This window comes from Acipenser ruthenus, chromosome 3 (genome assembly GCF_902713425.1).
Source record: "Acipenser ruthenus chromosome 3, fAciRut3.2 maternal haplotype, whole genome shotgun sequence".
Classification (NCBI taxonomy): Eukaryota; Metazoa; Chordata; class Actinopteri; order Acipenseriformes; family Acipenseridae; genus Acipenser; species Acipenser ruthenus.
This window is the reverse complement of record NC_081191.1, coordinates 9,568,494-9,595,917: the sequence shown is the minus strand read 5'-3', so window position 1 is coordinate 9,595,917 and position 27,424 is coordinate 9,568,494. Positions and strand designations below refer to the sequence as shown.

General features: G+C 37.4%; 1 protein-coding gene across 2 annotated transcripts in view; it reads left to right on the top strand.

Moving 5' to 3' along the window:
• The first annotated feature begins 1,440 nt into the window (after positions 1–1,440).
• The window catches only part of LOC117435549 (scinderin), a 45,646-nt gene continuing 19,662 nt past the window's right edge, over positions 1,441–27,424 (top strand). For both annotated transcript variants that reach the window (XR_009311536.1, XM_034058827.3), the window contains exons 1-8: positions 1,441–1,884; positions 13,697–13,851; positions 15,093–15,254; positions 23,015–23,164; positions 24,868–24,960; positions 25,426–25,558; positions 26,341–26,429; positions 26,879–27,094. Coding sequence is in view for 1 of the 2 variants with exons in the window: in XM_034058827.3 (XP_033914718.1) it covers positions 1,692–1,884; positions 13,697–13,851; positions 15,093–15,254; positions 23,015–23,164; positions 24,868–24,960; positions 25,426–25,558; positions 26,341–26,429; positions 26,879–27,094 (1,191 nt within the window). In the remaining variant the exon portion in view is untranslated. The remainder of the gene's footprint in view (positions 1,885–13,696; positions 13,852–15,092; positions 15,255–23,014; positions 23,165–24,867; positions 24,961–25,425; positions 25,559–26,340; positions 26,430–26,878; positions 27,095–27,424) is intronic.

Genomic DNA, 27,424 nt, shown 5'->3' with positions numbered 1-27,424 from the left:
TTGGCCATTATGGCAATGTGAGAGTTGCACTTTCATCCTGCTGGCAAAACTCATGTACACCCAATTTTGCTTTTTGCTGAAAAATTCATGTTTGGTGCTACCACTATACCAAATGGCATATAAATAGACTTTTGAGTCCTTGATGAACTATACCTGAAACTTGTAATCCACAGGCTTAGATTCTGATACAGAGGAGATTGATTAAAATTCATTATTGGAGCAAAACAACTCAAAACGACTCAATATAAACATTATGCAACGCTAAGGAAAAGGATTACAAAAAAAAGACATTTGAAACATTTTTGCTTTTTTTGTATGTTTTAATCTATAATCAATAAAACCTTGAGTAAATGTAAAGACAACATGTATCCTTATTTTATTACATTGATCCTTATAGACCTTTTAAATTATGGTCCTCTTGTAACAGCTCATGTTCTGTTATTCAGTGGTCATTTGGTGGATGAGGTGTTAACACTAGAACCGCCATGATTATACTCATGACTGCCGTGGCGGTTCTAGTGTTAAAAGCCAAACCCCGATATCCATGCAAGTTTTCAAATGATGTTTGATTTCCTTCAAATAAACTGAAATCTGCTGCTATGACAGATAAAATCCTACAGATGGCAATATAACTTGAAACAATTGCCAGTTTGCTTTTGCTTGTTCGTTTCAGTTTTAACAGTTGTTTTTATTTCTGTACATAGCACTGCTGTGCACTTTGTACTGGAAGAAATTGACTGGACTTGTGTTCATTGTCATAAATACATACTGTACACTAAATAAACATGTGCGCAAAAAGATTTATGGGAGATACATTACCAGTAGCTGTTTGGGCAGAATAGCTACACTCTACAAATTAGGTTGTGTTGATATAACAGGAAACTTCATATCTATAAAATATTACATTAAAAGGTCTTTTTTGTTTAATATTTCTGCTGATTGATGTTGAACATTTAAAAAGTACCAGAAAAATGTATTTAACTTCTTCTTTCCAGGTTGCTAATACTACACGATGCTACCTGTCTCCTGAAACATTTTTTTTTTCTTTTACAATTATTAACATGTGGTTGTTACATTATTAACTCAACATCATTTTTGTTTTGCTTCACTCAGCTACAGCAGAGGCTTGAATATGATCCCAAAAACCAGCAACTACTGCAGATACTGTAGAGCTGTTAAAATTACAGTGGCAGAATGAAAGGAGGGCTTCTGACAGGGAGCAAACATGTACACAGTCCCCACAGCTCAAACTATAGAATACAGAGCGTCTAGTTTCTAATAGCGAACAGTGCACATTGTAGTTATTCTTAGATAAATGAAACTGTCAATTATTGTTCATATTTTAGTACAACATGGAACATGAATGTGGGACAACGCCTCTTTAACACATACATCTTTATTTAATTTAAACCGCCTGTAAATGTTATTTTAATGAAACACTGGAAGACTTGTGTTTTTATTTGAAACGAATTAAAGAAAACAGGACGGGGCAAAGCTGATGCTAGAGCAGCAGTGAATGTGTATTTTGGCAAGCCACACCCTCAGAATTACACTTATGTGCTGTCTGCACAGTACTGGATTGATTTGTTTTTCCAGTGACTCAGAAAAGCACTGTGTAGCTCCGACATTCAGCACTTAGACGTACTGAGCTTACTCCTTAACTTTAGAAGTAAACTAAAACTTATAGAAAGATGGTACTGTACCACAAAGAGTTTGAAAAGGCAGGCAAGGCACCTGGTCTTCAGATCTGGAGAATTGAGAACATGGAACTGGCTCCAGTACCAGATAGTTTCCAGGGCAATTTCTTTGTAGGGGATGCCTATCTTGTCCTGCATACCATCATGCAGAAGGAGGCTTGTTTTTACAATCTGCACTTCTGGCTGGGTGAGTTTATATAATGATTTTATTGATGTACTACATTATAGTTTGTATTAGGGTGTGCTCATTCAAAATGTAGACCCATATGCATTGATCATATCTCCATCTATCTGTCCATTTATCATTGGTGAACACAATAACTGGCTTTATTTTTTTTTTTTTACCTTTATTACTGTATTTGAGTTGAGTTGATAAACAAATACCTACGGTTATCTTTTTAGGTCTGCTTCTACATTCATTATTCAAGAGTATTATGTTTTTATTTTATTTTTTACAAACCTTTTGGACATTCTTATCAGGAACCAATAGGTTATTATTTTTTTATTTTTTATTATGAAACACCCACTGCCACCCCCTTTCATGGAATAGTAATAGTAATAGAAACTGTAACCAAAGTTAGCCACATTACAATGGTGCAGTTGGTGTGATTTTTTTTTTGTATTTCTTTCACAAGACTGGAAACTACGATTTCTATAGTCCTGTGCATCCTGCGCCTTAACTATTGCAAGCTTAAAACCAGAGAAAATGTGCCAGAGAAAATGGTGTAACCATGCCAGTTCTTAATAGATCTTTCAGAGGTATTTATAGCTTTCAGCTAAAGTAACAAGGTCAGAAACGACAACACATCTTATTTATATGATATGCATTGCCCTTGATGTGAAGAAGGTTGTGTTTATATTTTTAATTCTATTTAAATGTTTTTTTTTTTATATACCTCTATTGTACATACTCATACCCAGTATTAGAAATCCAAAATCAAACATATTTTTTTCATATGATATCATTTTTTTTTTTAAGTATAGTCTAATGTTTGCCAGGCTAATGCTAATGAATTTGGGATTTATTGTAAAATGCAAACTAACTTAAAATACAATTTTCTTTTTTTTTTTTTCCTTTGGCTGTCAAAGCTGGGTTTGATCTTAAAAACAATAGGTTACGGATGTAACCTCGGTTCCCTGAAAGAGATGACGACCAGGATATGCCTGTCACAGGTCAGGTATTCGCTGAGCATTTTATATCAAAGCTGCCGATAGGCCCCTCGGTGGAGTGACGTCCTCGGTCCCGCCTCACCGAGGTAATAAATAGTCACTACACAGAGAACTTGTTCTCTTTTGCATTGAAGCCACGAATGCGAGTGATGTGACAAGGTTTGGTGGTCGTCTTCTCTTTCAGGGAACCAGGGTTAGATCTGTAACCTATCGTTCCCTTTCAATTTGAATATGACCTCCAACCAATACTTTTGGGAAAGGATACCAAAGCTGTCGCGAGGGAGTATGAGTGGACAGCATATGAGTGGACAGCATATGAGTGGACAGCATATGATGGAAGTTTCGCTACCGCCAACTAGTGTTGGTGATGTCAACGTGCAACCTCAAGGCCCCTTGTGCCTAATAAAGGCATGGAAGGATCTACCACATTAAGTCAGTAGAACCAGATGAATGTATGCGGGGTAGCCCAGCTAGTCGCAGTACAAATATCAGTCAATGAGGGCCCATGATGTAGCCATTCCTCTAGTCGAATGCGCGGCCACCCTCCCAGGTGGGGGTAGGCCCGCAGCAGTATATGCAGTTGAAACGGTCCACAATCCAGTGGGACAGCCATTGTTTCGAGAGGGCTTGACCCAGTGTCCTTTCACCATGACAGATGAAGAGCTGGTCAGACTGACGCAGCGCTCTCGTCTTGTCCACATAGCTTCTCAATGCCTGTATCGGGTAGAGGAAATTCAATCTCCAATCCTCCTCCAAAGTAAAAGGAGGGAGATGGAAGGCCTCTAGTTCCACCAATTGGTTCAAGTGGAAAGCCGTAACCACCTTAGGGAAGAAAGCTGGGTTTGTGCGCAACAATACCCTGTTTCCATCATCCTAAATACAGTACAGGCACTGTGCACTGACAGAGCCTGTAGCTCACTAACCTGCTTAGCGGAGGTGATGGCTAACGAAAAGTCTTCATAGAGAGATATTTCAACTCTATGGAATGTATAGGCTCAAACGGGGCCTTAGTGAGAGCCTCCAGTACCACTTCTAGACTCCACACGGGGAGGGCGTCCTTTCTATGAGCAGAATATGAGCTCCTGGGGAAATGAAGTCATTGGGGACATGGCATGCAGATATAGCTGCCAGGTACACTTTCAGTGTAGAGGGGGACCTGCCCTCCTCTAACAGATCTTGCAGAAACTATAGGATAGTTGCTATAGGGCAATAAATGGGGTCATGACCTCAGGTCATACACCAATTTTGAAAATATCTGTACTTATAGGCATACAGTGCCCTCATGGAGGATGCCCTAGCATTCTGCAGTGTACTGACTACCACGTCTGAGAGCCCAGGCGGACAGACGGTCCGTTCAGGGGCAAGACCAATAGTTGGAGTCTGGATGGTTCTGGGTGCCAGAGTGCCTCTCGTCTGGCTGAGGAGATACATGCGCAGCGGGATCTCAAAGGGTTGGCCTTGCAGTAGCTGGCAGAGGTTCATGAACCAGATTCTCCTGGGCCACCAGGAGAACTGTTGCCTCTTCTCTCCGAACTTTCTCTAGGAAATCTGTGAGGAATGGTATCGGCGGGAATGCGTATAAAAGCGTTCTGGACCACTCGTGCACTAGGGCGTCGACGCCTAGTGGACCACTGCAGCGGTGGAGCGGTGGAGGGAGAGTCATGGCAAAGAGATTGACTCGGCCCACCTGAACTGTTCCCAAATGTGCTCTACCACCTGAGGGTGGAGTTACCATTCTGACAGAGAATACCTGGGAGACGTTGTCCGTGTGGACAAGGACATGTCTCCTCTGGAGCACTGGGAGGAAGTGCTGGAGAGCAAGATGGACCGCTCGCAGCTCCAGTGCATTTATGTCCAGTGGCACGACCAGGATCCGCTGACTCCTCTGCCTTTCCAGACAGCACCCCAACCCGAGTTGGATACGTCTGTCATTACCACCTGACGGTTGTGAATTACTCCCATTCTTACGCCTTCTCGCAGGTGAGGGGCTTGCCTCCATCAGTGTAGGGCTTCTCAACAGACGCAAGACACGATCAGCCGACAGTGTCTGTCGCGTTTGGGATGTAGCCGAAGGCACTGAGCCATATTTGGACCGGGGGCATGTAGAGCAACCCTAGTGGGATGGCTGATGAAGTTGCGGCCATCAGACCCAACAGTTTCTGACACACCAACTGTACTGTGGATCCCTGCTGAAACAGGGCTAGACAGTTCTGAATGGTGGCCAACAGGTAGGCTCGCATTTTAAGGGAATCCAGCTGGAGACCCAAGTAAACCATACTTTGCACCAGTGTTAATTGGCTTTTGGCATCGTTCAGGTTGAGACCAAATCTCGCCAGATGTTCTGTCACGATCGGCGTGTGGATTACTGCTCTCTCCTGCGACTGGGAGCAAATCAACCAGTTGTCCAAGTAGTTCAACACCCTGATCCCTTGCAGCCGCAAGGGAGCTAGGATGACATCTATGCACTTTGAAAATGTGCAGGGTGCTAAGGAGAAGGGAAGGGTCTGAGGCCGCAAGCCTTCAGGGGCCCTGTTGGGGCTGCTGAGGCTACGGTGAAGCCTGTCTAGGAGGCTGTTTGGGGTGTTTCCTCAGAAACTGCTTCCCAGATCGCTGATGTGCTGGGGCCCCACGTCCGGCATTTCCCCGTCCTTGCATATGGCATCGAGTATTGGCACCGAGGCTCTGCAGCACGGAAGCACCCAATGCACCAAGGGTATCGATGCAGAGGGTGTCTGTGCACCAAAGGCACTGAAGCACTGAGGCGTCAAGGCTCTGGAGCTCCGAGGGTGTCAAAACAGTGATGCACGAGGCTCTAAGGCACCGAAGTACCGAGGGCACTGAGGGTACCAATGCAGGGGGTGTATATGCATCGAAGCGCTGATGCACCGAGGGCACTGATGCAGGGAGCGATTAAGCACTGATGGCGCCGAAGCACTGAGGCGCCAAGCTGTAAGGCACTGAATGCGTCGAGTGCACCAAAGGAGCACACACCGAGTGGGAGGGCAATGGTACACCCAACGGCATAGTTTCAACAGCGGGTACGGCAGCGCCGGGTCCCAGTGGAGAAAGTGAATCTCTTTGTATTTTTTTTTGTTTGTTTGTTTTTTTTAGCTGCAAGAGCAGAGGAAAAAACACAAACAGAAGATGCTGCAGGTTAGAAAGCGGCCTACAATCGGCGAGCGATGTAGGCTGTTGAAATAAAGAAAGAAAATGGCAAGCCGACTTCCAGCAAATTTTTGCCGTGGAATTAGCAGAAAACTCGAAGTGAGAGCTCTTTACAAAGATACAATCATGCGATTGGAGAGGTTAGTTATACCTATCTACCTACCTGATGGTGAGAAACAGTTTTAAAAGCTAATCAAGACTAGTAGTTTGTACTTTATCCTTCAAAATTGAACATGAAGACAAAGCTAAAGACGAAAAGTTGCAGCTGCTTCCAGGTACCTAATCACTTCCTGTGCTGTAGTTCGATCTTACCAGAATGATCTCTCAATCAGAACAGTAATCTACAGCAATGGTACCAGGATGCAGCAGTTTATCTCCAGTGTGGTATTCTAAATATTTGAATATCCTCAATTAAAGTGAAGAAGCAAAAGATTTGCAGTACAATAAAAGAACGTGACCCCCAACAGTGTTAATAAAGCTCATAAGAGGCAAGAACATTGAACATTAAAGCATTGGTTAGCAGTCCTTGAACTTAATAGTTATGCTGTTGAAAGCTGCAGATTATAATAATACTAACATTTGATGTCCCCTTTGGAACTAAAATATTATCCCATAGTAATTATAGTTCAATCAAATAACACATTACAGACAACAACAAGGCCAGTATATTGGAAATTGAAGATAACATATTGTCATACTTAATATCAATACACAATTGGCCTAAATTGTCTGAACACTGCATATCTCAATAAAAAAACAAAGCAGCAACTATCTATGCCATTTATCAACTAAGTCCACAGTAGGTGTCACTTATAAACCTCTCACCTGGTTTACATTCCCAGGAGTACTACATTACAATTTTAACATTACATATAGAATTGTGTAGACTTCTTGCTTATATTTTTGGTGATCACTCCGGAAAGAATTTACTTTAAATGTGCTGATAATATTGCTTGATTAATTTGGACTGGAAGCATGTTTTGTGAGAAAAGGTACACATGTGTCTCGCAAATAAAGGAGCAGAGCAGAGGTGTCTATTATAGATGTATAATAGAGTTGCTTACTGTAGTTCCTATGGTGTTTTTTTAACATCAGAATAATAATTATATTACATTAGCCTCTCTTATGAAGACTTTGTGATGAGGTCACCATAAAAATCACAAAACATTTACTGTACTGTATTTGGATTAATCAGATCTAACTGGTTCCTTATTCTCTGCTTTGAGTTTCTACTCTAAATATCATTCTGAAGAAATAGGAAGAACTATTTCTGTTTTTCCATAGTCATAATGCACTGTCATTAAAATATGTATATTTCATCAATAGCAATTACAATCTGCACTTCACCATATAAGAGACAACCAAATACTGTTCATTATAGTACAGTATCTATTTAAATGAACTATTTGCTGTCAGCACCAAACATAAAATGCAAATTACCCATGAGTGCAGAAACAAGGATTATAAACGATTACAACATGTATTGTGGCATAATAAACAGATACAAAATAGTCTCCCTGGATAAGGGCGTCTGTGAGAAATAAATAATAATAAAGCTTTCCTTGAAATTGTAGCTTTTTTATAGACCTTCGTATCATACTATAGAACATGCAAATATGAGGAAATTATAAACTGTTACTGATACTGGCATTAAATTAATATTCTCTATGGCTGAATAAAGCATCTGTCTGTGTCTAGCCGTTCATATAAAAAGTTATGTTGAGTTGTAAGCCGTAACAAGAAAACTGTTTCTATCCTGTACACTGAAATGAATGAATGAATGATCTGACTCTGGGAATTGTTTATTGGGTATATTTACAGTATATTCCTTGTTCAAACTTTGATGCTACATTTTCATCACTATACAGAATGGCTAAGCAGTACTGAACTATTTTAGTTAACTCTTGTGTAATTCAAATGAATCATCCGTTTTTTGGTAACATAACATTATGTAAGTCTAGTAATCAACTACAAATGAGGCCCAACTTAAATTGTCTGTGACCTACGCAGAACTCTAGTTACGTCCCACAAACAGTGGATTACTGCACTTTCTGTAGGAGGTGTTATCTCAGTATGTCAGTTTATGCCACTAATAAACATAATCTCACAATTTCCGGCTGATAGATGGGTACATTGTCACTGCATTTGTAGTTTGATACAACTGCTAAAGTCCGCTATAAATAAAATATAGTTAATGCCGGTGTGTCAGGGCTGAATCCCTGCTCATGTAAATAAAGTTTTAATTTATTTTTATTTTGTAAATAGTTTATTGGCAAATAAGTTTGTGTTAGATATGGCAGGGCTGGGGTGAGGATCCCCTTCCTAATTAGGACAAGTGTGGAATGTGGCTAGGCTAGGATTGCCACCTTTTCTACAGACCAAACCCAGACATATTTCTCAGTCAGTCTAGGTTTATCAAAACTGTAGTATACTGTAATACAGTTTAGCACAATACCACCAGATCTCGGTACAAATCAATAATCATGCAGTATTCACAGTATTGTGCTTTTGATATTTCTAGCAATCGAGCTTGCAAGCAAGAGAAACAGTAGCTATATCATGGTACATTAGAGCTAATCTATACCTGAGACAAGCAGCTGTGGTGATGAGTAACGCCGTGGTAAATCAATGCAATTTCTGAAGCAACGATGCTGTCTGTTTATATTTTCACAAATTATTTTCTCCATACAGTCACCATAGAGCCCGTTTGTGACGGTCATAATTATTACAGCCGTTATGTAATGGCAAATCCTCCCCCCATAAATATTAACAAACGTTACAAACTAAAAAAAAAAAAAAAAAAAAAAAAAAGGCACTATAGGTCGGGTGTCAGTAAAAAGACAAAATGAGTCAAAATGTACAACAATTTGGCTTGGGTTTTTCAATGTTACAAATGGCTACGGCTGAATATTGAAACTTACATACACACACATAAATGTGGTTTAATTACCATTATATATCGTAAGTAAACCATATTTTATTGTAAAGGTTATGTATTTAATCACACGCAGATCAATTTAATGTAAAGCATTATTCAAATGCTGGGGGCACACGAATGTACAGATCAGTACATGTCTAGTAAGATAGTGGAAATCCTAATGCAACTAGTAATGTACGGTATAACGGGAACTTTTGGCTGGTATTACATTTGGCGCATTTGCTACCTTGGTAGATGACGGTTTTTGACTTGGCGTCTTTCACTTAGCACGTTCACAAAGAAAGCTGTCACACCGTTTTGTATTTCTACTTTTAATTTTTTTTAAAAAAACATTCAAATGCATGTTTACTTAATGAAATCCGTCTGCTAAAACAGTAGGCTATCTTATTTACAATAACTGGTTATAGCACCTATGTCACTGCAGCAATTTGGGAGAACAAAGAAAGCCGTCTAATGCAGCTGCAATATACTATTTATCGTTCTTATATGACCCTTGATTTTAAGATACCAGTAATTGGAAAGGATTACTAACTGCAGTACGATAGTAATGTACTAACTCTCAGTTTTAAAACGTATGGTTCACTAACATGACACAGTGGAATGATCACAGTATCATGTAGTAATTGTAGGACAGTATTGCCACATGTGCAAACTTTAATAATAAAGCAGAAACTTAAATGCTTTAAATTTAAAACTGGTTTATAGACCAGCAAGCACTGACAAAATCAGATCAGTTTTATAAGGTGCAAAACATATTGTTTGTGATACCAGCACGGTGGATGTCTTAGTAGTACGTGCATCTACAATGTATCGACAATAACAATCCAAAGCAAATTTGCAACATTTTGTTACAGACTTTCTAACAAACTACTTGTGATCACCCTGTGTATACTGGGATTAAGGAGTAGTTTAGTGGATTTTAATCCCACCTACAGTAGTTCATCTGAGCCTGGGAGAAGGTTCCTGCAGCAGGACCTCCCTTTAACTGGGGGCAGCACTGAACTGTTTTTGGCAAACTTTTATTTTTAGCTGTTTTTTTCCCCTTGTGTTTTGTATTATTTTAATTTCACCTTGTTTGTGTATGTCCTTCTGCCTTAGGACTACCACCCACAACTGCAACCTAGTTGCAAAACATTTTAAATATTGTAAATAAAACATATGAGCCTGTGTGTTGTGTCAAATGCAACCTCTGTGCCACTCCTGTCTCACAGCTGATACCCACTCCCCTATTCTACCCCTATTACAGCCGGTAACTTACCATTTAGTTTATTTTCCTGTTGGAAGACAGTCTCTGAAAGTCTTGATCTGTGTAAAAGTGACTCTAATAACTGTAATTAATGCTTTGTGGATGTCTCTTTGCTTTAAACTACTGCAGGAACACGTTCATAAATTTGTCTCTGCTCCTTTTAAAAAAAAAAAAAAAAAACTTGTCCCTTGCCTGCATCTTGCTGATTCTGAGCTACTGTGCAATGGATGTTAGGTAGTGTGATTGTGAATAGTCTATATATAATGTTCTGTGAATCCCTTTGTTTCCTGTGTTTCAGTGAGCCTATTTTGCCAAATTCTCAACTGCACCTGGAGGAATACTCGCTTGTGTGTTAGACATAGGCGTAGGAAGCAAAAAAAAATATTAGTAGGGCTAAAGTTATCAAGTTATCACAAGCTTTCACATAATACACTGTACCGTCTGACTGATTTAAAGAAAAGAACATCTCAGTCCATTCTTAAGTGCATGCTCCTTGGTGCAAACGGAAATTATTCAGGAAAACAATTTTCATCTAAGGTGACTACACTATTTCTACTAAAATATCGAATAATAAAATGTCACTAACCTGCAGTCAATGACTAGCGTAGATATTATAAACAGGGCAGCAATATACCCAGAAACACAGAAAGAAACAGCAGGCTACAGCCTACATACAGTAGTGTAACCGTAATAGGCTTTGAAATGATGCACTTTTGCTTTAAAGATGAGAACGGGCAATAACTACTGTATACAGTTGGGCAAATGGTAAAACTAACAAATTGAGGGCTAGTACACAGTAACAGTACCTTTATGAATGCTCTGAATGACATAACAAGGGGGGTGGGGGATCTTCTTATGTTCTTACAAGACATGGTTCCTGCAGCTATCAGCTGAGCAATCTTCAGAAAATTTAAGACCCATTTTCACAGCAAATATACCAAATGTAAATACTAAAATTGTGACTAGTTCAAATACCAACTAATTATTTATTCAAGCTGTACAAATTGTAAAAGAATCAAACCTTTTGATGCTTGTACAATACGTACAGTACCAATGCAGTGATAATAATAGTTGACGACATGAGAGTTATTGTTAAATCTACACGTCAGTGTTTTTTATTAAGCAACATGTATTTAAAAATTACGTAATATTCACTTCAAACGGCACCCAAAACACTTTGGATTTCAGTTTAGCATTGTATGGTTGTTGAACATGATATTATAATTTAGAATATGGATATGAAATATGGATATGAGATTTCCTGTAACCTGATTGGTCAACAAGCGTGCCTTAATCCACTGTAATCCGACCCGAATATACAGTATTCAAACTGTTTAATCACCGTTACAAATCAATCTGCCTGAATAAAACGTAAATACAGTACAGAATGCATTCGCTTGTGTAATTTACCTTTTTTCTGGTTTATTAAATAAAATCTCTGTTCTCGCTATCTTTCAATGTGGTATGCGTATTAAATCTATTTAAATTTACTATAGCATATATATATATATATATATATATATATATATATATATATATATATATATATATATATAAAATAATGTTTGCAATCAGCGGCAATAGCAACTACTCTATGGTTTTAATGACAAGTAAAACATAAAACAACTTGATATCAGTGGCTCATCACAGCAGACTTTGAATAAACTTTATGAACACACTGAAGTAACCGAACAACGCACGATTAGCAACACGTTGGCTGTACCAGATTCTATCAATTATATTACGTATGCTAATACATTTTATGACGTATTAGTAGTAAACACAGTTCCCGATACTTGTATCCTATAACATATAGTTAAAGAGAAACTGTTCACAAACCAGGACCATGTTTTGTGTACAAGGTACTAGCTCTGTGTAAATTAAGAATATTTTTCTTAGTACCTACATATTGAGTTGTTTACGGCGCCGCTAGGATACAACTGGCTACCAAACCACGCATGGAATATTGAGGTAAACGTTTGTATTAATTAACAACAAAAACTAGCGCTTCATAAATATCAGGGAGGAAAAAAAAAACTGTCAGCGGAACCAGGTTTTATTTCGTACCTGACCAGCCCACTCCCTCAGTCGCCGATGGCGGATGCATATTAAAAAATGATCGCAGAAACTAATTTTGGTCGCCCACAGCTCGCAAATTTGAGCCCTGAGAACGCAATTATATATTTATGAAATTTTGAATGATATTACAAATACAGGAAATTCTAAAAAATAAAAATAAACAATTTAGAATGGCCAATTATTTTGCCACCCCTGCGCTGACTCGGGAGGGTGAAGACGAACACACACTGTCCGTCTGCCGTCAGCCGACCGCTTTTTTCCCCCACACGGAGGACAACGCAGCTCTCGGGCAGTTTACAGGTAAACCCGCAGGCGCTCGGCCAGACTACAGGTGTCGCTGGTGCGCGGTGAGCCGAGGACACCCTGGCCGACCTAACCCTCCCTCTCCTGGGCGACGCTCGGCCAATTGAGCAAAGAAGACTACGCTGTGATCTGATTCAAGCATTCAAAATTCTAAAAGTTATTGACAATGTCGACCCAGGGGACTTTTTCAACCTGAAAAAAGAAACAAGTACTAGGGGTCACAAATGGAGATTAGATAAAGGGGCATTCAGAACAGAAAATAGGAGGCACTTTTTTACACAGAGAACAGTGAGGTTTTTGAAGATGACACCCTGGGATCCTTCAAGAAGCTGCTTGATGACATTCTGGGATCAATAAGCTACTAACAACCAAATGAGCAAGATAGGCTGAATGGCCTCCTCTCATTTGTAAACTTTCTTATGTTCTTATGTTCTTAAGGCTCCACGGGAACCCTGAAAGATAACACTTTGTGTCTCTCTACACACGCTGACACTGCCTGTGTGTGTTTGGGGGAGGGGCATTTCTTTCATGTAGGAGAGTTTTGAAATGCATGTTTTCCTAAAAGACTGTAAACAGCTTACAAAAGCGTGCAATTGAAAAAAAAGTCAAAATATTTAGTCGGGCTACAGCCCGACTAAGCCAATAGGTTCCTATGCCTATTTCTCAGAAACTAGACCCTTGGACACATTTAATTCACCAAGCACATTATCAGTCTTTTGCCATTTCCTTGTCTCTCTTGAATCAGGTCCTACTTTTTTTGCAGCAGAATGTACGTAGTACTAAGAGTGATCAATAAATACATTAGCCAGAAAAAAAAACAAGCAAAATGTGTTTTTGGCTAACTTAATTAAGAAACTAAGTACAGCACCTCCTTGTTCTTGTGCAACATTAAATTCTTAAATTCAAAGCTGGTACACTACATGTTTTGGAATTCAAGGTTTATCAAGATTGTAAGATATTAGCTCGCTTCATTTATACGTTTTCAAAACTGGGACTTTATTACCTCCCCCAGTTTGAATGCAACTTGAACTACTGATCCACTTTTATAACTTGGTTGTATTCATACATGTGAACTATATTTGCCTTATTATTCATCAGGCAAGGAGTGCAGCCAGGATGAAAGCACCTCGGCAGCTATCTTCACTGTGCAGATGGATGACTATTTGGGGGGGAAACCCGTGCAATACAGAGAACTGCAGGGATATGAGTCTACTGCGTTTACTGGCTATTTCAAAGGAGGAATTAAATATAAGGTACTGTGTTTAACTACCGGTATATGCCTTGCCATTACTCATGAGATTTCTAGAGATTATGCTATTATATCAATATAAAAATATATATATATATATATATATACATGAGATGTGTTGACCATGCTTTATGTATGACTTTTTTCAAGACTTATTAGTTGTTTAGACATAATCTTAATTGACATACATTAATGTGTATAATATATTTATACATTTATATTACATGTATAAATATAGTTCAACAAAATATATAAATATAAGTTTCTTCTTTAAGTTTGTATATTAACCCTGTCTATTGATATAAGATTGTTTTTGTAGTCACACTTTGGGTGCCAAATTATTCAGCTACTGTATGCTTCAAACCACTTCTCACACTTATGAATAAATGAACACAGGTCATCTGTGCAGAATACTGTAACTCACAGTACTAGCTGAAAGGACCCACCCATTTAAGACAAGTTTTTTGTTTTTTTTTAATTTAAAAAATATGTTGTCTTCCATGGAAAAATAAAAATAAGTCTCCACTTTTTCTCACTATTTTGGTAGTACCTTTGGGGTAATTCTCCTTCCAAATGCAAACAACCTAATTAATATTAAAATAGGGAAGGTGTGGCAGGGAGCACCGCCACTATGGATATTTGTGCACTGTTGTTTTTTTGTTTTATTTGTATAATTATGATTTAGACATGACGGCGAAAAGCCGTGTTTTGATTTATTGTTTGGCAAGGATGAGCAAGGTGCTGTCCACCATATTATTGTTTTAATGTTTAAATACCTTGTGAGGATGCGTGACTGATCAGCTACTGAGTATTTAACCCGTGCAAAATGTGACCGAGGGATAATCAGATCATTATAGCTGGTCAATCCCTCGATCACGAATATAAAAGCCTGCAGCTTTGCTTGTTCGAGGAAGGGTGTTCTTGAGTGGAGAACAGGTGTGGAGAGGAGGTAGTAATACAGAAAGAAATAACAACTGCTAAGCGTCCACTATGCCGTCAAGACAGTTTAGATTCTGTCAGGAATGCCAACAAATAATAATTGTTTATTATAATATATTCAGGAAGTATAGTTCTTACTGTATATCTAAAGGGCAACCAATCATGCTCAATGAGATAAAAGGACTTTTAATTTTTGCGAAAGGAGTTTAAACACCAACTGCATTATGCCTGTAGGTGGGTTGATGGTAAAAATGGTTCATTATCAAAATATAAAGGCTTTGTAAGTGATTTTTTTTTCTATTTTAGGCTGGAGGAGTTGCATCTGGATTTCAGCATGTTGTTACCAATGACTTGTCGGCTGAAAGACTTCTTCATATCAAAGGAAGGCGAGTGGTCAGAGCAACTGAAGTCCCCCTCAGCTGGTCCAGTTTCAACAAAGGGGATTGCTTTATCGTTGATCTGGGAGCAGTAAGTTTTCAATAAATAAAATCTGGATTCTTAATTCAAAAAAGAGAAGATGATAAAGAATCGAAAACAAACCAATACCTATATTAATAACTACATCTATTATTCAGAACTATTAGAAGTAGTCGGGAGATCATCTGTAAAGTGGAATGTTTTACCATAATTTTAGATAATATAAGTTTTTGGAGAATATCTGCCTACAGACTGCATGTTAATAATGTGGTGTTTTTTCCAAGGACATATAGTCGAGGTGTGCATTATATGGGTAAACTAAAGCACAATCCATTTAGTCTTGTAGAAAGCTATACACAGCTGGTGAATTGTATTAAAACATTATGGTAGATCTTCTTCCTCATATTACTGTATGGTAGGTAAAGAAAAAGACAAGCAGCATTTGTCAGTACTTCAGAATAGCAAGCAGTTATGGATATAAAGTACACTGTACAGCATAAGATGGTCATAGCATGCCTTTAAATGTTTTTTTTTTGTTTGTTAGTTTGATCAAACTTATTCCAATTCCTCATTAATAATGGTATACATGTTATTACATGTTTATTGTGAATGTTGACCAAGTCAACCATAAAGGGCATATAATAAAAATAACTATAAAACAAGGATAGAATTTGTGGGTTAAAACTTGTTATGATTTGCTTTTTAAATGTAATTCACAAGTTTACACAAACACTCCAAAAACAAAACTAAAGAACAAAGTTTACTGGAACAGTAGATTCCCCACAGATACAGCTTTCCTGTCCAGTTGTCACGAAAGGACAACTTCATTTCTCTATTACTAAAAACATATCCTGCTTATGAACATTTCCTTTCTTTGAATTTGCATTGTCTCCTTTCTGGCTGAATGTTTCGCTATTCTTGTAAACTTGTTTATTGTAAGTCTTTAGTAATATGTTAAGTGGAATTTATTTCAAACTAGTAGCACCCAAAATGCATTTGTAGAAACTTGCACCAGTGTTACCTTTTGACAAGCAAAATAGACGTGTACAGTTCTCCAACTGAATATGTGCACCCCCTGTCTGCTACTCACAAAGCTTAAAATAACAAGTAAACTGCATTGGACATTTAAAAGTGTTATTTTGCTGTTGTGATGTGATGGTAAATATTTATTTACAAGAGGTCTGGGATCCTATATAAAAGTAGCCTCATGAGATATTTTTCATATGTTAGAGTTGCCACATAGTTGTAATAACTATCCTTCTCAGGCCATGTTCATACAGTTGATTAAAATATTAATACGGTACTGTGACAGGATGGCTGATGTGGTGATGTCAGGCCAGAAGCAGGAAGGAAAACAAACAAGTACTGCAGAGCAAAAAGACGCTGCAGCGCTGTTTATTTATACCAAACAAAAATAAATAAAATATTTGAACAAAAAAACACTGCTCCCAGAGCAAAATAAAAAGATAAACAAAAACAAATCACCAACATAAAACCCAGATCAGGATGAGCAAATTGCTTTCACTGATCCCGTATATATTTTAATTTTACTTTTAAACTCCTCTCTCGCACCTGTTCCTCCTCTCGAACACCCACCCTGAGCGCAGAGAGCTGCAGGCTTTTATTTACTATGGCCGAGGGGTTAACTATCAATTATCTCATTACCCCTCGGCCACAATCTGCACAAGTTTTTTTTTAAATACAGCTGGCAGAGGACGAGCTGACGACCTCGCCTCTGCCAGAACACATTTAAATGAAAATAAACAAAACATACAGCTTCGCCATCACATTTATAAAACAATAACAAAACAAGGCTTCGGCATCATATTTATAAATAAATAACAATAATGATAACAATAATAATAATAATAATAATAATAATAATAATAATAATAATAATATTTTGATATTATGAAAGATTATTTATCAAGGTACAATGAAGCTATAAGATCTGCAAGATGTGCATATTTCTCCAAATTGATTGAGGAAAATAAAAATAACTCCAGGGTGCTTTTCTCAACAATAGATAAATTGATAAATCCTTCATTCTCACCCATCTGCAACAGAGAAGTGTCCTCGTCCAAGTGTGAAGAAGTTCTCAACTACTTTGAAAATAAAATAAAGACTATTAGGGAACAAATTCCATCTTATGGTTCTAATTTAATTATTTCAGATAGACTGGGGAAAACAGTGATGGAATCATTTTCTTGTATTACTGCACAGGAACTAAACATGATTGTCATGCACATGAAATCCACAACTTGTATGTTAGATCCCATTCCAACAAGGTTTCTGAAGGATGTCCTTAGTTACTTGTGTAATGATATTCTTGCCATTATGAATAGTTCGCTGGAAAATTGAATAGTTCCGGCTTCTTTCAAAATTGCCCTAGTTAAGCCCCTACTTAAAAAACCCAACTTAGACAGTTCACTTCTGAGTAACTTCAGACCCATTTCAAATCTCCCTTTTCTAGCAAAAGTTCTTGAAAAGGTAGTGCTTAAACAACTTAATGGCTTCCTGATTACTAATAATATGTTTGAAAAGTTTCAGTCTGGGTTTCGTTCAAATCACAGTACAGAAACTGCCCTGGTAAGAGTAACAAATGACTTATTAATGAGTGCAGATTCAAATGCTATATCCATTCTTATTCTTTTGGACCTTAGTGCTGCGTTTGATACTGTGGATCATTCCATCTTAATTGATCGTCTTAAGGGATGGGTGGGCCTAGATGGTAAAGTACTAAACTGGTTTAGATCCTACCTTACTAACAGACAGTTCTTTGTTTCACTGGGGGAGTTTGTGTCGGGTTTAGCAAATATTACCTGTGGTGTCCCTCAAGGTTTGATTCTTGGTCCGATATTATTCTCTTTATACATGTTACCTCTAGGCCAGATTATTCATAAACATGCTGTAAATTTCCACTGCTATGCTGATGATACACAGTTATACATCTCTGAAACCTGGTGACATTAGCACAACATCAGCCTTATTTGAGTGTATCACTGACATAAAAACTTGGATGTCCTTAAATTTTCTGCAATTAAACTCTGATAAGACAGAAGTGTTGATAGTAGGCTCTCAGCAACAAATTGATTTATCAAAAATACATTTGGGGGATTTAACTCCTAATTTGAAGTCTGAGGTGAGAAATTTGGGTGTTATTTTTTATTCTACTTTAAGTTTTGAGTCGCATATTAAAATGATTACAAAAGTATGTTTTTATCATCTAAGAAACATTGCCAAAATTAGATCATTTCTGTCTTTATCTGATGCTGAAAAAGTAATCCATGCTTTTATTTCATGTAGACTGGACTACTGTAATGCTCTTTTTTCTGGACTTACTAGCCAAGCTTTATTAAGGCTGCAGCTTGTGCAAAATGCAGCTGCAAGGGTCCTTACCAAAACCAAAAGGAGAGCACATATAACTCCTGTACTTGCTTCTCTGCACTGGCTTCCAGTGAAATATCGAATTGATTTTAAAATTCTATTGCTTACATTTAAAGCACTAAATGGAATGGCACCAGATTACCTCTCAGAGTTGTTGTCTCTTCATCAGCCTCGGCGTGCATTGAGGTCGACTAATAATGGCCTCCTCTGTATTCCGAGGGTGAGGCTCAGGAGGAAAGGAGAGGTTGCTTTTTGTGTTCGTGCTCCGCAGCTGTGGAACTCTCCCTGACCATGTCAGAGGTTCACCTACAGTAGCTACTTTTAAATCTAGGCTTAAGACCTATTTTTATAATTTAGCTTTTTGATTTTATATATTGTTGTTTTTAGTTGTTTTTACTGGAACTTCACACTTCTCTCTCCTGTATTTAGAAGGTGTCTTTCCTTCATTAAAACATGTTTTCAAATACAGTTCTTTAACAAAAGGAAGGAACCAGTAATCTCCTACAACTCTTAAATTGATATTAATTTATCACGCACCACTTGTGAAAGAGATACCTCTGGTTCATACATTTAACCACGTTTTCCTGTTTCTACAAATAGCATACCTATTTTAACCTTTATTACCTCCATAACAATGGTGGAAAAAAGTAGTTTCAACTATTTCTACAATAAAGTTAAAATAAAGTGTGTTAATTAAGTATACATAAAATGCTAAAAGACAAAACAAAAAAATGTATGGACCATATTTTTAAAGCATTATTTCTATTTATTTATTTTAAAAGGAGAAGTTTCCATGGTAATGTTACTAAATGAGAAAAAGTGCTTAAGAGACCTTGACTTGTATAATTTAACTATTTGCTTCTAGTTTTGTTAATTTCTCTCAGACAGTAAAAATTACCTGAAAAAGGTATTGCTTTGATAAGTCCGCTAACTACAGTATTAGGAAATATTGGGCCATGTTCATTAAGTATTGACCTTTTTTATTTTTACAAGAAAACAAAACATTGCTAGAATAATAAGTTAATATGAGAACTCCTAAATGCATATTAGTTGTATCAAGAAGTTTGTTTTCCCTTTTACTGAAAAAGGGTGTCAACTTAATACAGTGCTAAATACTTTATGAATATGGCCCAAGTAAGTTTAATGAAAATATTGCTGACTTATGGAATAAAAAAAGCAATAATTCTTTAGTCCTTATTTGTCCTGTAATTCAAATGAGTTTCTATAGATTGCAAATATATCCTTAATAAAAGACAGTACCCATTGACTCATAACTTTTATTGCAATTGAGGTTATAACGAGCTATGCCCTACTATCATCAATTAAAAATGAGTTTGGCCATAAACAATCTTCAGTGTCAGTCATTGTACAGCATTAGTTCTGCTACTGTTAATCCCTTTCCCAGGAAAGTCAGTGTATGTAATCGTTTGTTAACCTTGACTTACACATAGTAATAAATGTAAAACTGTAACAGGGAGGGGGAGGGGGAGGGGAGATCTGTGCTGATTGTCTGGCGCATGCGTGGTACTGCAGGAAGGGGGCAGCAGCCTCGTAGATCCGCCTGTCAGTCATGGCAGTGACACGGAGAGGTGGGGAAGTGGGTGTGTTGGCTTTCCCTCTCTCTGAGTGGCTGAGAGGCGGGCCTTGGGGGATTGCTCGGCCCATAAGTACTACGCTTGGTTATGCATTCGGGTGGCTGTGATTTGGGAATACACAGAGATGCTGGCCGAGAAGGCCAGTGTAAACATAGACCAGGCAGGAACACCAGTGGTGGAGCGAGCGACCAAAATAGGCAAGCACGGCTGAGGAAGACAGTCAGCCTAGTGAAACAAAATAATCTACAAAATAAATTGTTACGTATCCGAGGGAACGTGTAGAAATAGAAGGGGAACCCTTGCCACTGCAGTGTATAGTGCATAACAGCGTAGGACTGAGATCCCGAGCTGACCGGCTTAGCGGCAGTGGGGGCACTGCGTAAGCAGCAACTTTATTTTGTAGTTTTATTACTGTGTTTTATTTTCCCTTTTCATTTCGCCTTTTGTTTTCATTATTATTTTGAGCACCTGCGAGTGCGCCGGCATCAACCGGACTGTATACCTGATTTGATAACTCTGTGGTCCTGACTACCGTTGCTGGTATTCAGGCCACGGACAACAGGGCCCTCTGCAGGCCAAAATGAATCAGTGCGCCGGAGCGGCGTTTCGACTATAGTTTTGTCTCCTGTGTGTCAGTGAATTGCCCACCACCCTTCCACAAAAACAAATACAACACCGGGTCCCTAAAGTTACCAGTTATCTAGAATGCTGATACAGAAGAACCAGAGCACATTAAAATCACGTCCTTTATATTTTTGATGTTTGCTATTATTGTCAAGAAAATATTGACTTTTAACTTATATTGTGATACAGTGGGCCCACAAAGCTCTAACTTATCAGTTATTTAAATCAGGTGTTCTCAAATGAGGGGCAAGGGACCACTGGGCCTCAGCACATACAGAAATAGTCTTACCCTGCCACCTGTCAAAACAAAGTTCCCTAGGTCTGCCAAAGAGGCGAGTGCAAGAATACGGCATTTTTTATGGATTCGTTAGATGGGAATCCGAAGGCTTAATGCAAGGCCCTGAACCGTAATGTTGTTGAAGCTGACACCCTGGGATCCTTCAAGAAGCTGCTTGATGAGATTCTGGGATCAATAAGCTACTAACAACCAAACGAGCAAGATGGGCTGAATGGCCTCCTCTCGTTTGTAAACTTTCTTATGTTCTTATGTTCTTATGTTCTAACCATTAAAGATTGAAAAACATTGATTTAAAGAATGTTTATCAAAGTCTGTTTAATGAAATAAAGTGCTATCCACGAAATGGTTCTAGTGCTGTCTTATTGAACAACGTTCTAGAACTGTTTAATACAAATCTAACTTTATTTAATTCATAAAACAGACTTTTTAAAAAACAATTAATTAAATTAAAGCTGTTAATAGGACCCACAGAGGCTGGTAGTTTTTCATGGAGCAAAACAGTATACACCTTCTTTAAAATGGTTTATGCAGTGCCGCAATATGGCCTATCGTGTCAATATTTTAATATTAGAAACTCTGGAATGCTGTGCGTGGTTTTGGATTTTCACATATGGTTTGTATCTGTGAGGCATTTTAATTTTGGAAAGAGGGCAGACATCTTTGTACCTTTGTTTAAACACAACGGTATATCAGGTTTACAATTGTTTTCTTTAGTTCTGTGGTAAGAGGTATCTGACATAAATAGCCAAATCATGTTCTGGCTTTTTACACAGTTTTTTGAGTACCTTATTTGATTATACTTAACTATTGTTTAGATTTCAAAAATACTGAGTTGTTAGGAATGGATAAGGTCCACCCAACAATAGCTTTAAAACAATTATGAATGTTTCCTTGTTCAGGGGACAGATTTAGTTTTTGTTGAAAAAGGGTTATTTAAAGATTAAATAAATCTGATCTCTGCATCACCTTAGTATTAATCAAAAATTTATATTACCCTATCAGGACCACACACCAATATTTGCTGAATTAACCTTCACATTTTACTCCCTTTAATAACTGGCGGAAATTACACTTTGATCATAAATAGTGAATGGTATTTTTTGTTTTAAAATGGCAAGTAAGAAGATCAACAAAATCTAAACGTTTTGTTTTTTTAAGGGGGGTTATGTGTAATGATTAGCAACAATTGCTGAAACAGAAGAAATTATTGATTACGTGTAACAGGAACCAGGAACAACTTGGTTCAGCTTGTGGCAATAGTGAATGTATATGAATATGACCTTTATACTGTTCTGCAACAGTGCTTTGGGAAATGCACTTAAAATATGATACATTTCATATGAGAAATCAACCAGTCATTACGTATTTTTCAGTTTTCCTGTACATATTATCATTTGTATCGTCATATTTGCAGTTATCTTGCAGTTCTCTCGATCATAGTGCATGGTACTTATACGACCACTATGTCATTAACATAAATGCCTGCCATGGTTGTAAATTCAAAATTAGAGCTGTCACTATGATGAAAAGGTTGATGACTGTGAGCTATATCAACAGCATGTACAGAATAGTGTAGAATAAGCAATTGCATGTTTATTTCTAATACAATAAGATTTGATTCTCCATATGAAAAATACAGATGGATGAATGAAGGGACAGACACCATATATCCCCAGGATTTCATAATCTCAATAACTTATTTCATTTCCAGTGGGGGATAATTAGAGATGCCTAACACTCACACAATATGAGCTTAAACATTTGTTTTTTTTCAAAAAAGCGTTAATCAATATTCTATTGAAATGTATTGTTAGAAAAATGTGTTTTAGAATTGCAACTGCGTTATTTGTAATCCCATTAAATGTGGAAAAGGGCCTAAACCTCCATTTTGCTTTCTGTTTATCTAGGTTGTTTATCAGTGGTGTGGCTCAATGTGCAACAAGTTTGAGCGCCTGAAGGCCGCTCAGGTGGCAGCTGGTATTCGAGACAATGAGAGAAACGGAAGAGCTCAGCTGATTGTTGTGGAAGAAGGAAGTGAACCTGGAGAAATGAAAAAGGTAAACAGAGATGGGGAATAAACTAGGCCTTCATCCACATCTTAAATCGATAACTTCTTCCTCAGCACTGCAGATGTTGTTTACTTCAATCCCTGTTTTTGAAACAGTTTGGCTCTACAATTTTTTTTAAATTGCAAATTTGACTTGCATTACCCATCTCAGTACCCAGTAACAAGTGACATTCCCTATATTTCAAATAAAGACTAACAAAGGAAAGCAATGTGCCGCTCAGCAGTAAGAGACAAGGCACATAATCACTAGGAATGTACCTCAGTATTGCATTTGTAGTCTGTTGAAAAAAAATAACTGCTATGTTACAGAAATGGCAAGAAAAAACTAAGGCACTTGTAGGAACTTTTACAGTAATTTCAACTTCTGAGTTATTTATTTGAAGCTTTATAACATCCATGTGTAAACTTGACAAGAGGGTAAAGGCGGGAAAGTACTGAGGAAAGGTCAACAAACAGACATGAGTAAAATAACCACAGAATTCCATGACCATTCATGGAGTATCTTGTTTATTTACCAAGTAAATACAATATATGGAAATCAAGTATGTTATACAGAATTTAAACTACTGAATTCAGAGAACTACTGTGCTTCTTTTAGATCAAGCTTTTGAATTACTGTAACTTGAAAATGTGGTTTCATGTGTTGTTGTAAGTTATAGGTTTACACATTAGGGAAAATATGCCTTAGGGTTTTTCACAGGAATTTATAATTATTAAAATAATATTTAAAATAAATATAGTGTCTGTACTGTGAACCTTCCTGTCATGTAAGCACACAATACTATTTGCATAATTCATTTTTGTCATTCAAGTAAAGAAGAGATTCAAGGGTTAGGATTATACAGTATATGATATCCTTGAGGAAACATTTGCATAGTGCGGTTTTCAATTGTTATTTGTTTCCCAGATGCTCTACAGCTAATATCCTCTTATAGTTTGGCCATTGACTATTTCAAACAGAAAAGCAGAATGAGTAACTTGGTAATTGACAGAACTATTGGGTCAAAAATACACATACACAATAAAGTTAGAAATCCTATTGGTATCTTGTTTGAACTTAAGTGCACTTTTGTATCCAATCAATACATTTACTGTATAACATAATGTTGTTTGTGCGACCTGTTTGCTTACGTGTACTAAACACATAAAATGTTATTGATAAAATCGTAGATGAGAAAGCCAAAAATTTTACCACAAGGCCTAACTTGTTTCACTCAAGGCAAGTGCTATTGATACCCAATTTCCTGTGTTATGTGATATTTTAATCTGGGTCACATGTTTTCAATTTGGTTACTAGTATATCAGAGAATTAAAGAAATATCTTTACTATTAAAATACATACAACATTTGATAATTGTGTTCAGTGTCTCCAAAGTCTATATGTGTTTCTAATTCTTACTGAATGTAATAATTTAATACATGTTTGATGGTTCATAATTAGAAAAGGGGCTACCCCTTGCCATTGGGACTTACTGAGAGTTACTCAGTTAAAATACATAATGGTTATTCTTCTAATCATTGCCTTAATATGCCATATGGAGCATTGCAGCTGTGTGCACCAAATCCCATAAATAGGCTTCAAAGCAGCTTGAAAACAAAATAATAAAATTAAACTTAGCTAAGGTATCAAATCTTTTTAGAACTGATATGAAAAAAAAACCCTCAGTGTAACAAAGTGACTCTCTTTTGTAGGTGTTGGGTCGAAAACCAGTACTTCCAGTAGGGGATGACAATGATGATGAAGTGGCAGATATCTCCAACAGGAAACTGGCAAAACTGTACATGGTACGCATATTCATCAATATAATGCAATTCACTCTATAGACAAATGTACTTTCAATAGTAACATGACTTCTGAAAAAAAAAATATATATAAGTCTCAGTACTAAAGCGCCATAACCATTTGGAATACAAAAAGCATGATTAAAAAAAAAGAAAAACCAGTAATTAAATGTGATTTATAGCTTTATGTACTTAAATTATGAATAGAAAGTGCATGGCCCATCAAATGTTACTAAAGAACACTCATAGCCTTTCTTCTCTCATTCTGTAGTTTGTCAGGGCTGTGTCTACTTAAAGTAGATGCAGCCCTGAGTATGTAAATAAAATGCAGTTTATATTTACGTTGGGCCCTTTTGGCCCAAGTGTTTAGAATAGGGATAGGTTTAATGTTGCATTTGAAATGTAATCTAGTATGATAACCTGTAGTTTTGCTTTTTTGTTTAATTATCTGTAATATTTCCATTTTAGGTTTCTGATGAAAGTGGAACAATGCAGGTGACGCTAGTATCAGAAGAAAACCCCTTTAACCAAAGCCTGCTTCTTTCTGAAGAATGTTTTATCCTGGACAATGGAACAAACAGGAGGATATTTGTATGGAAAGGTAGGGCTTTATCTCTAAACCCTTCTTGCCAAACACAAAAGCTTTCCCACCTGAGGAAGTACTGTTCCTTTTTAATATGACTTATAGATACCCAGGGAAAAAAATAAATAAAATGGGTCTGTGTGGGTAAGTTTTATCTTGATCTCTGCCATAATAATTGATTTTAAGGAATTAATAACTATTATCTGGTGTCCAGTCAACATAAGCAGAGAAAATGACAGTTCATTACGTCATGATAATTCCCAAATATACACTGTTCACAAATCCTATCAGGGCCAAGATGGGATATTCCCACATGGGAAATTGCTGTAGTCTATAACCAGGAAGGGGTTGACAAAATAATAAAGGTAGAATGACATTAAGACAGTTTTTAGATATGTTACTTATTAATAGTATGCGACAAAGGTTCAGGTGCTTGAGGGTCCTGAACACGACTGCAAACATTATGAATGTCTGTGTCAGTGGCACAATAGGGGGATCCACAGATCCTTGTGACCCTTGTTCAGGACTGTTAATGGAGCCATCATTTGAAAGAGTGATTAAACCCTAATCCTGGTGCAACCCTGATGCACTTGCTAATTTCCAATGCAGGTATCATTTCTAGATGGGCTAAATTAATTCCTGGCTAATTCCTGAACAAGTCTTTAATTTTCTAACCTCCTGTAAACAGGCACACGGGATCCATGGAAATGAGATGTTATTTCACAGTATCTTAACATCTTTAAATAACTATATTCTTTTCTGGTTGATTAATTGATTATTTATTTGGTTCATGTGTGTAGGTAAAAACGCTAACCCTGATGAGAGAAAGACAGCAATGAAAACAGCTGAAGGATTTCTTAAACAGATGGGATACCCCCCGAATACCCAGGTGATTTTATTGTCCATTAAAACCACTTGGTCACAATTTGAACCTTCAGTCGAAACTCAATGTAGTCTCAGCTATCAGATTCTATGAAGAAAAAAAAAACAGTTTTTCATAAAGTGTTGTAACCACATGGCTGTGATTGGTTAATCCACTGATGGTACCGTGCGGCAACCAGAAAAAATCGCTCTGGATTTGATTTGAGCAGTACTGCTCAGCATCACAATGGGACTAGTGGTATCATCTTGTGCTGATCTGTCCAACACCATATTAAAGCAATGGTAGCGATCCAGGCAGCAAAATACCTTGCATGCTGCGCCGCGCCTGTCTGTTTTAGGCTTAACACTTCAGTAACAAATGCTTAGTTACACAGTAAAGTACTAATCAAAATCTAGACCATCAATAATGATCACAGCAGTGAGGCTGGCCTAATAATGTTCTGGGTTTAACTCTAGGTCCAAGTTCTTCCAGAAGGTGGTGAGACTCCAATCTTCAAACAGTTTTTCAAGGACTGGAAGGAGAAGAATCAGAGTGAAGGCTTTGGCAAGGTGTTTGTCACAGAAAGGATTGCAAAAATCGAACAGGTGCAATTTGATGCCTCCAAACTGCACCAATCCCGTCACATGGCAGCACAATACAATATGGTGGACAACGGCACAGGAAAAACAGAGGTACTAAAGTTTCTTCACAATCTCAGCAGCCAGGTATTCCAAAACATTTCAATGTTGAAGCTCAGCGTTGTGACAGACCAGTAAAAAAGCTCATTTAAAAAAAAAAAAGTATATATATATATATATATATATATATATATATATATATATATATATATATATATAATCTTAGCAACAATAATAGCACAAATGGAGTCCTAGTACCAAGTACGAAGAATAATTTCTAACGATGTTTCTCCAATCTGGATTATTTCACCAGACTACAGGGAAATCGGGTAGAATTTAAAGGCTTGGCTTACATTTGGCACTTGTAGCATCTAGGGTGATACA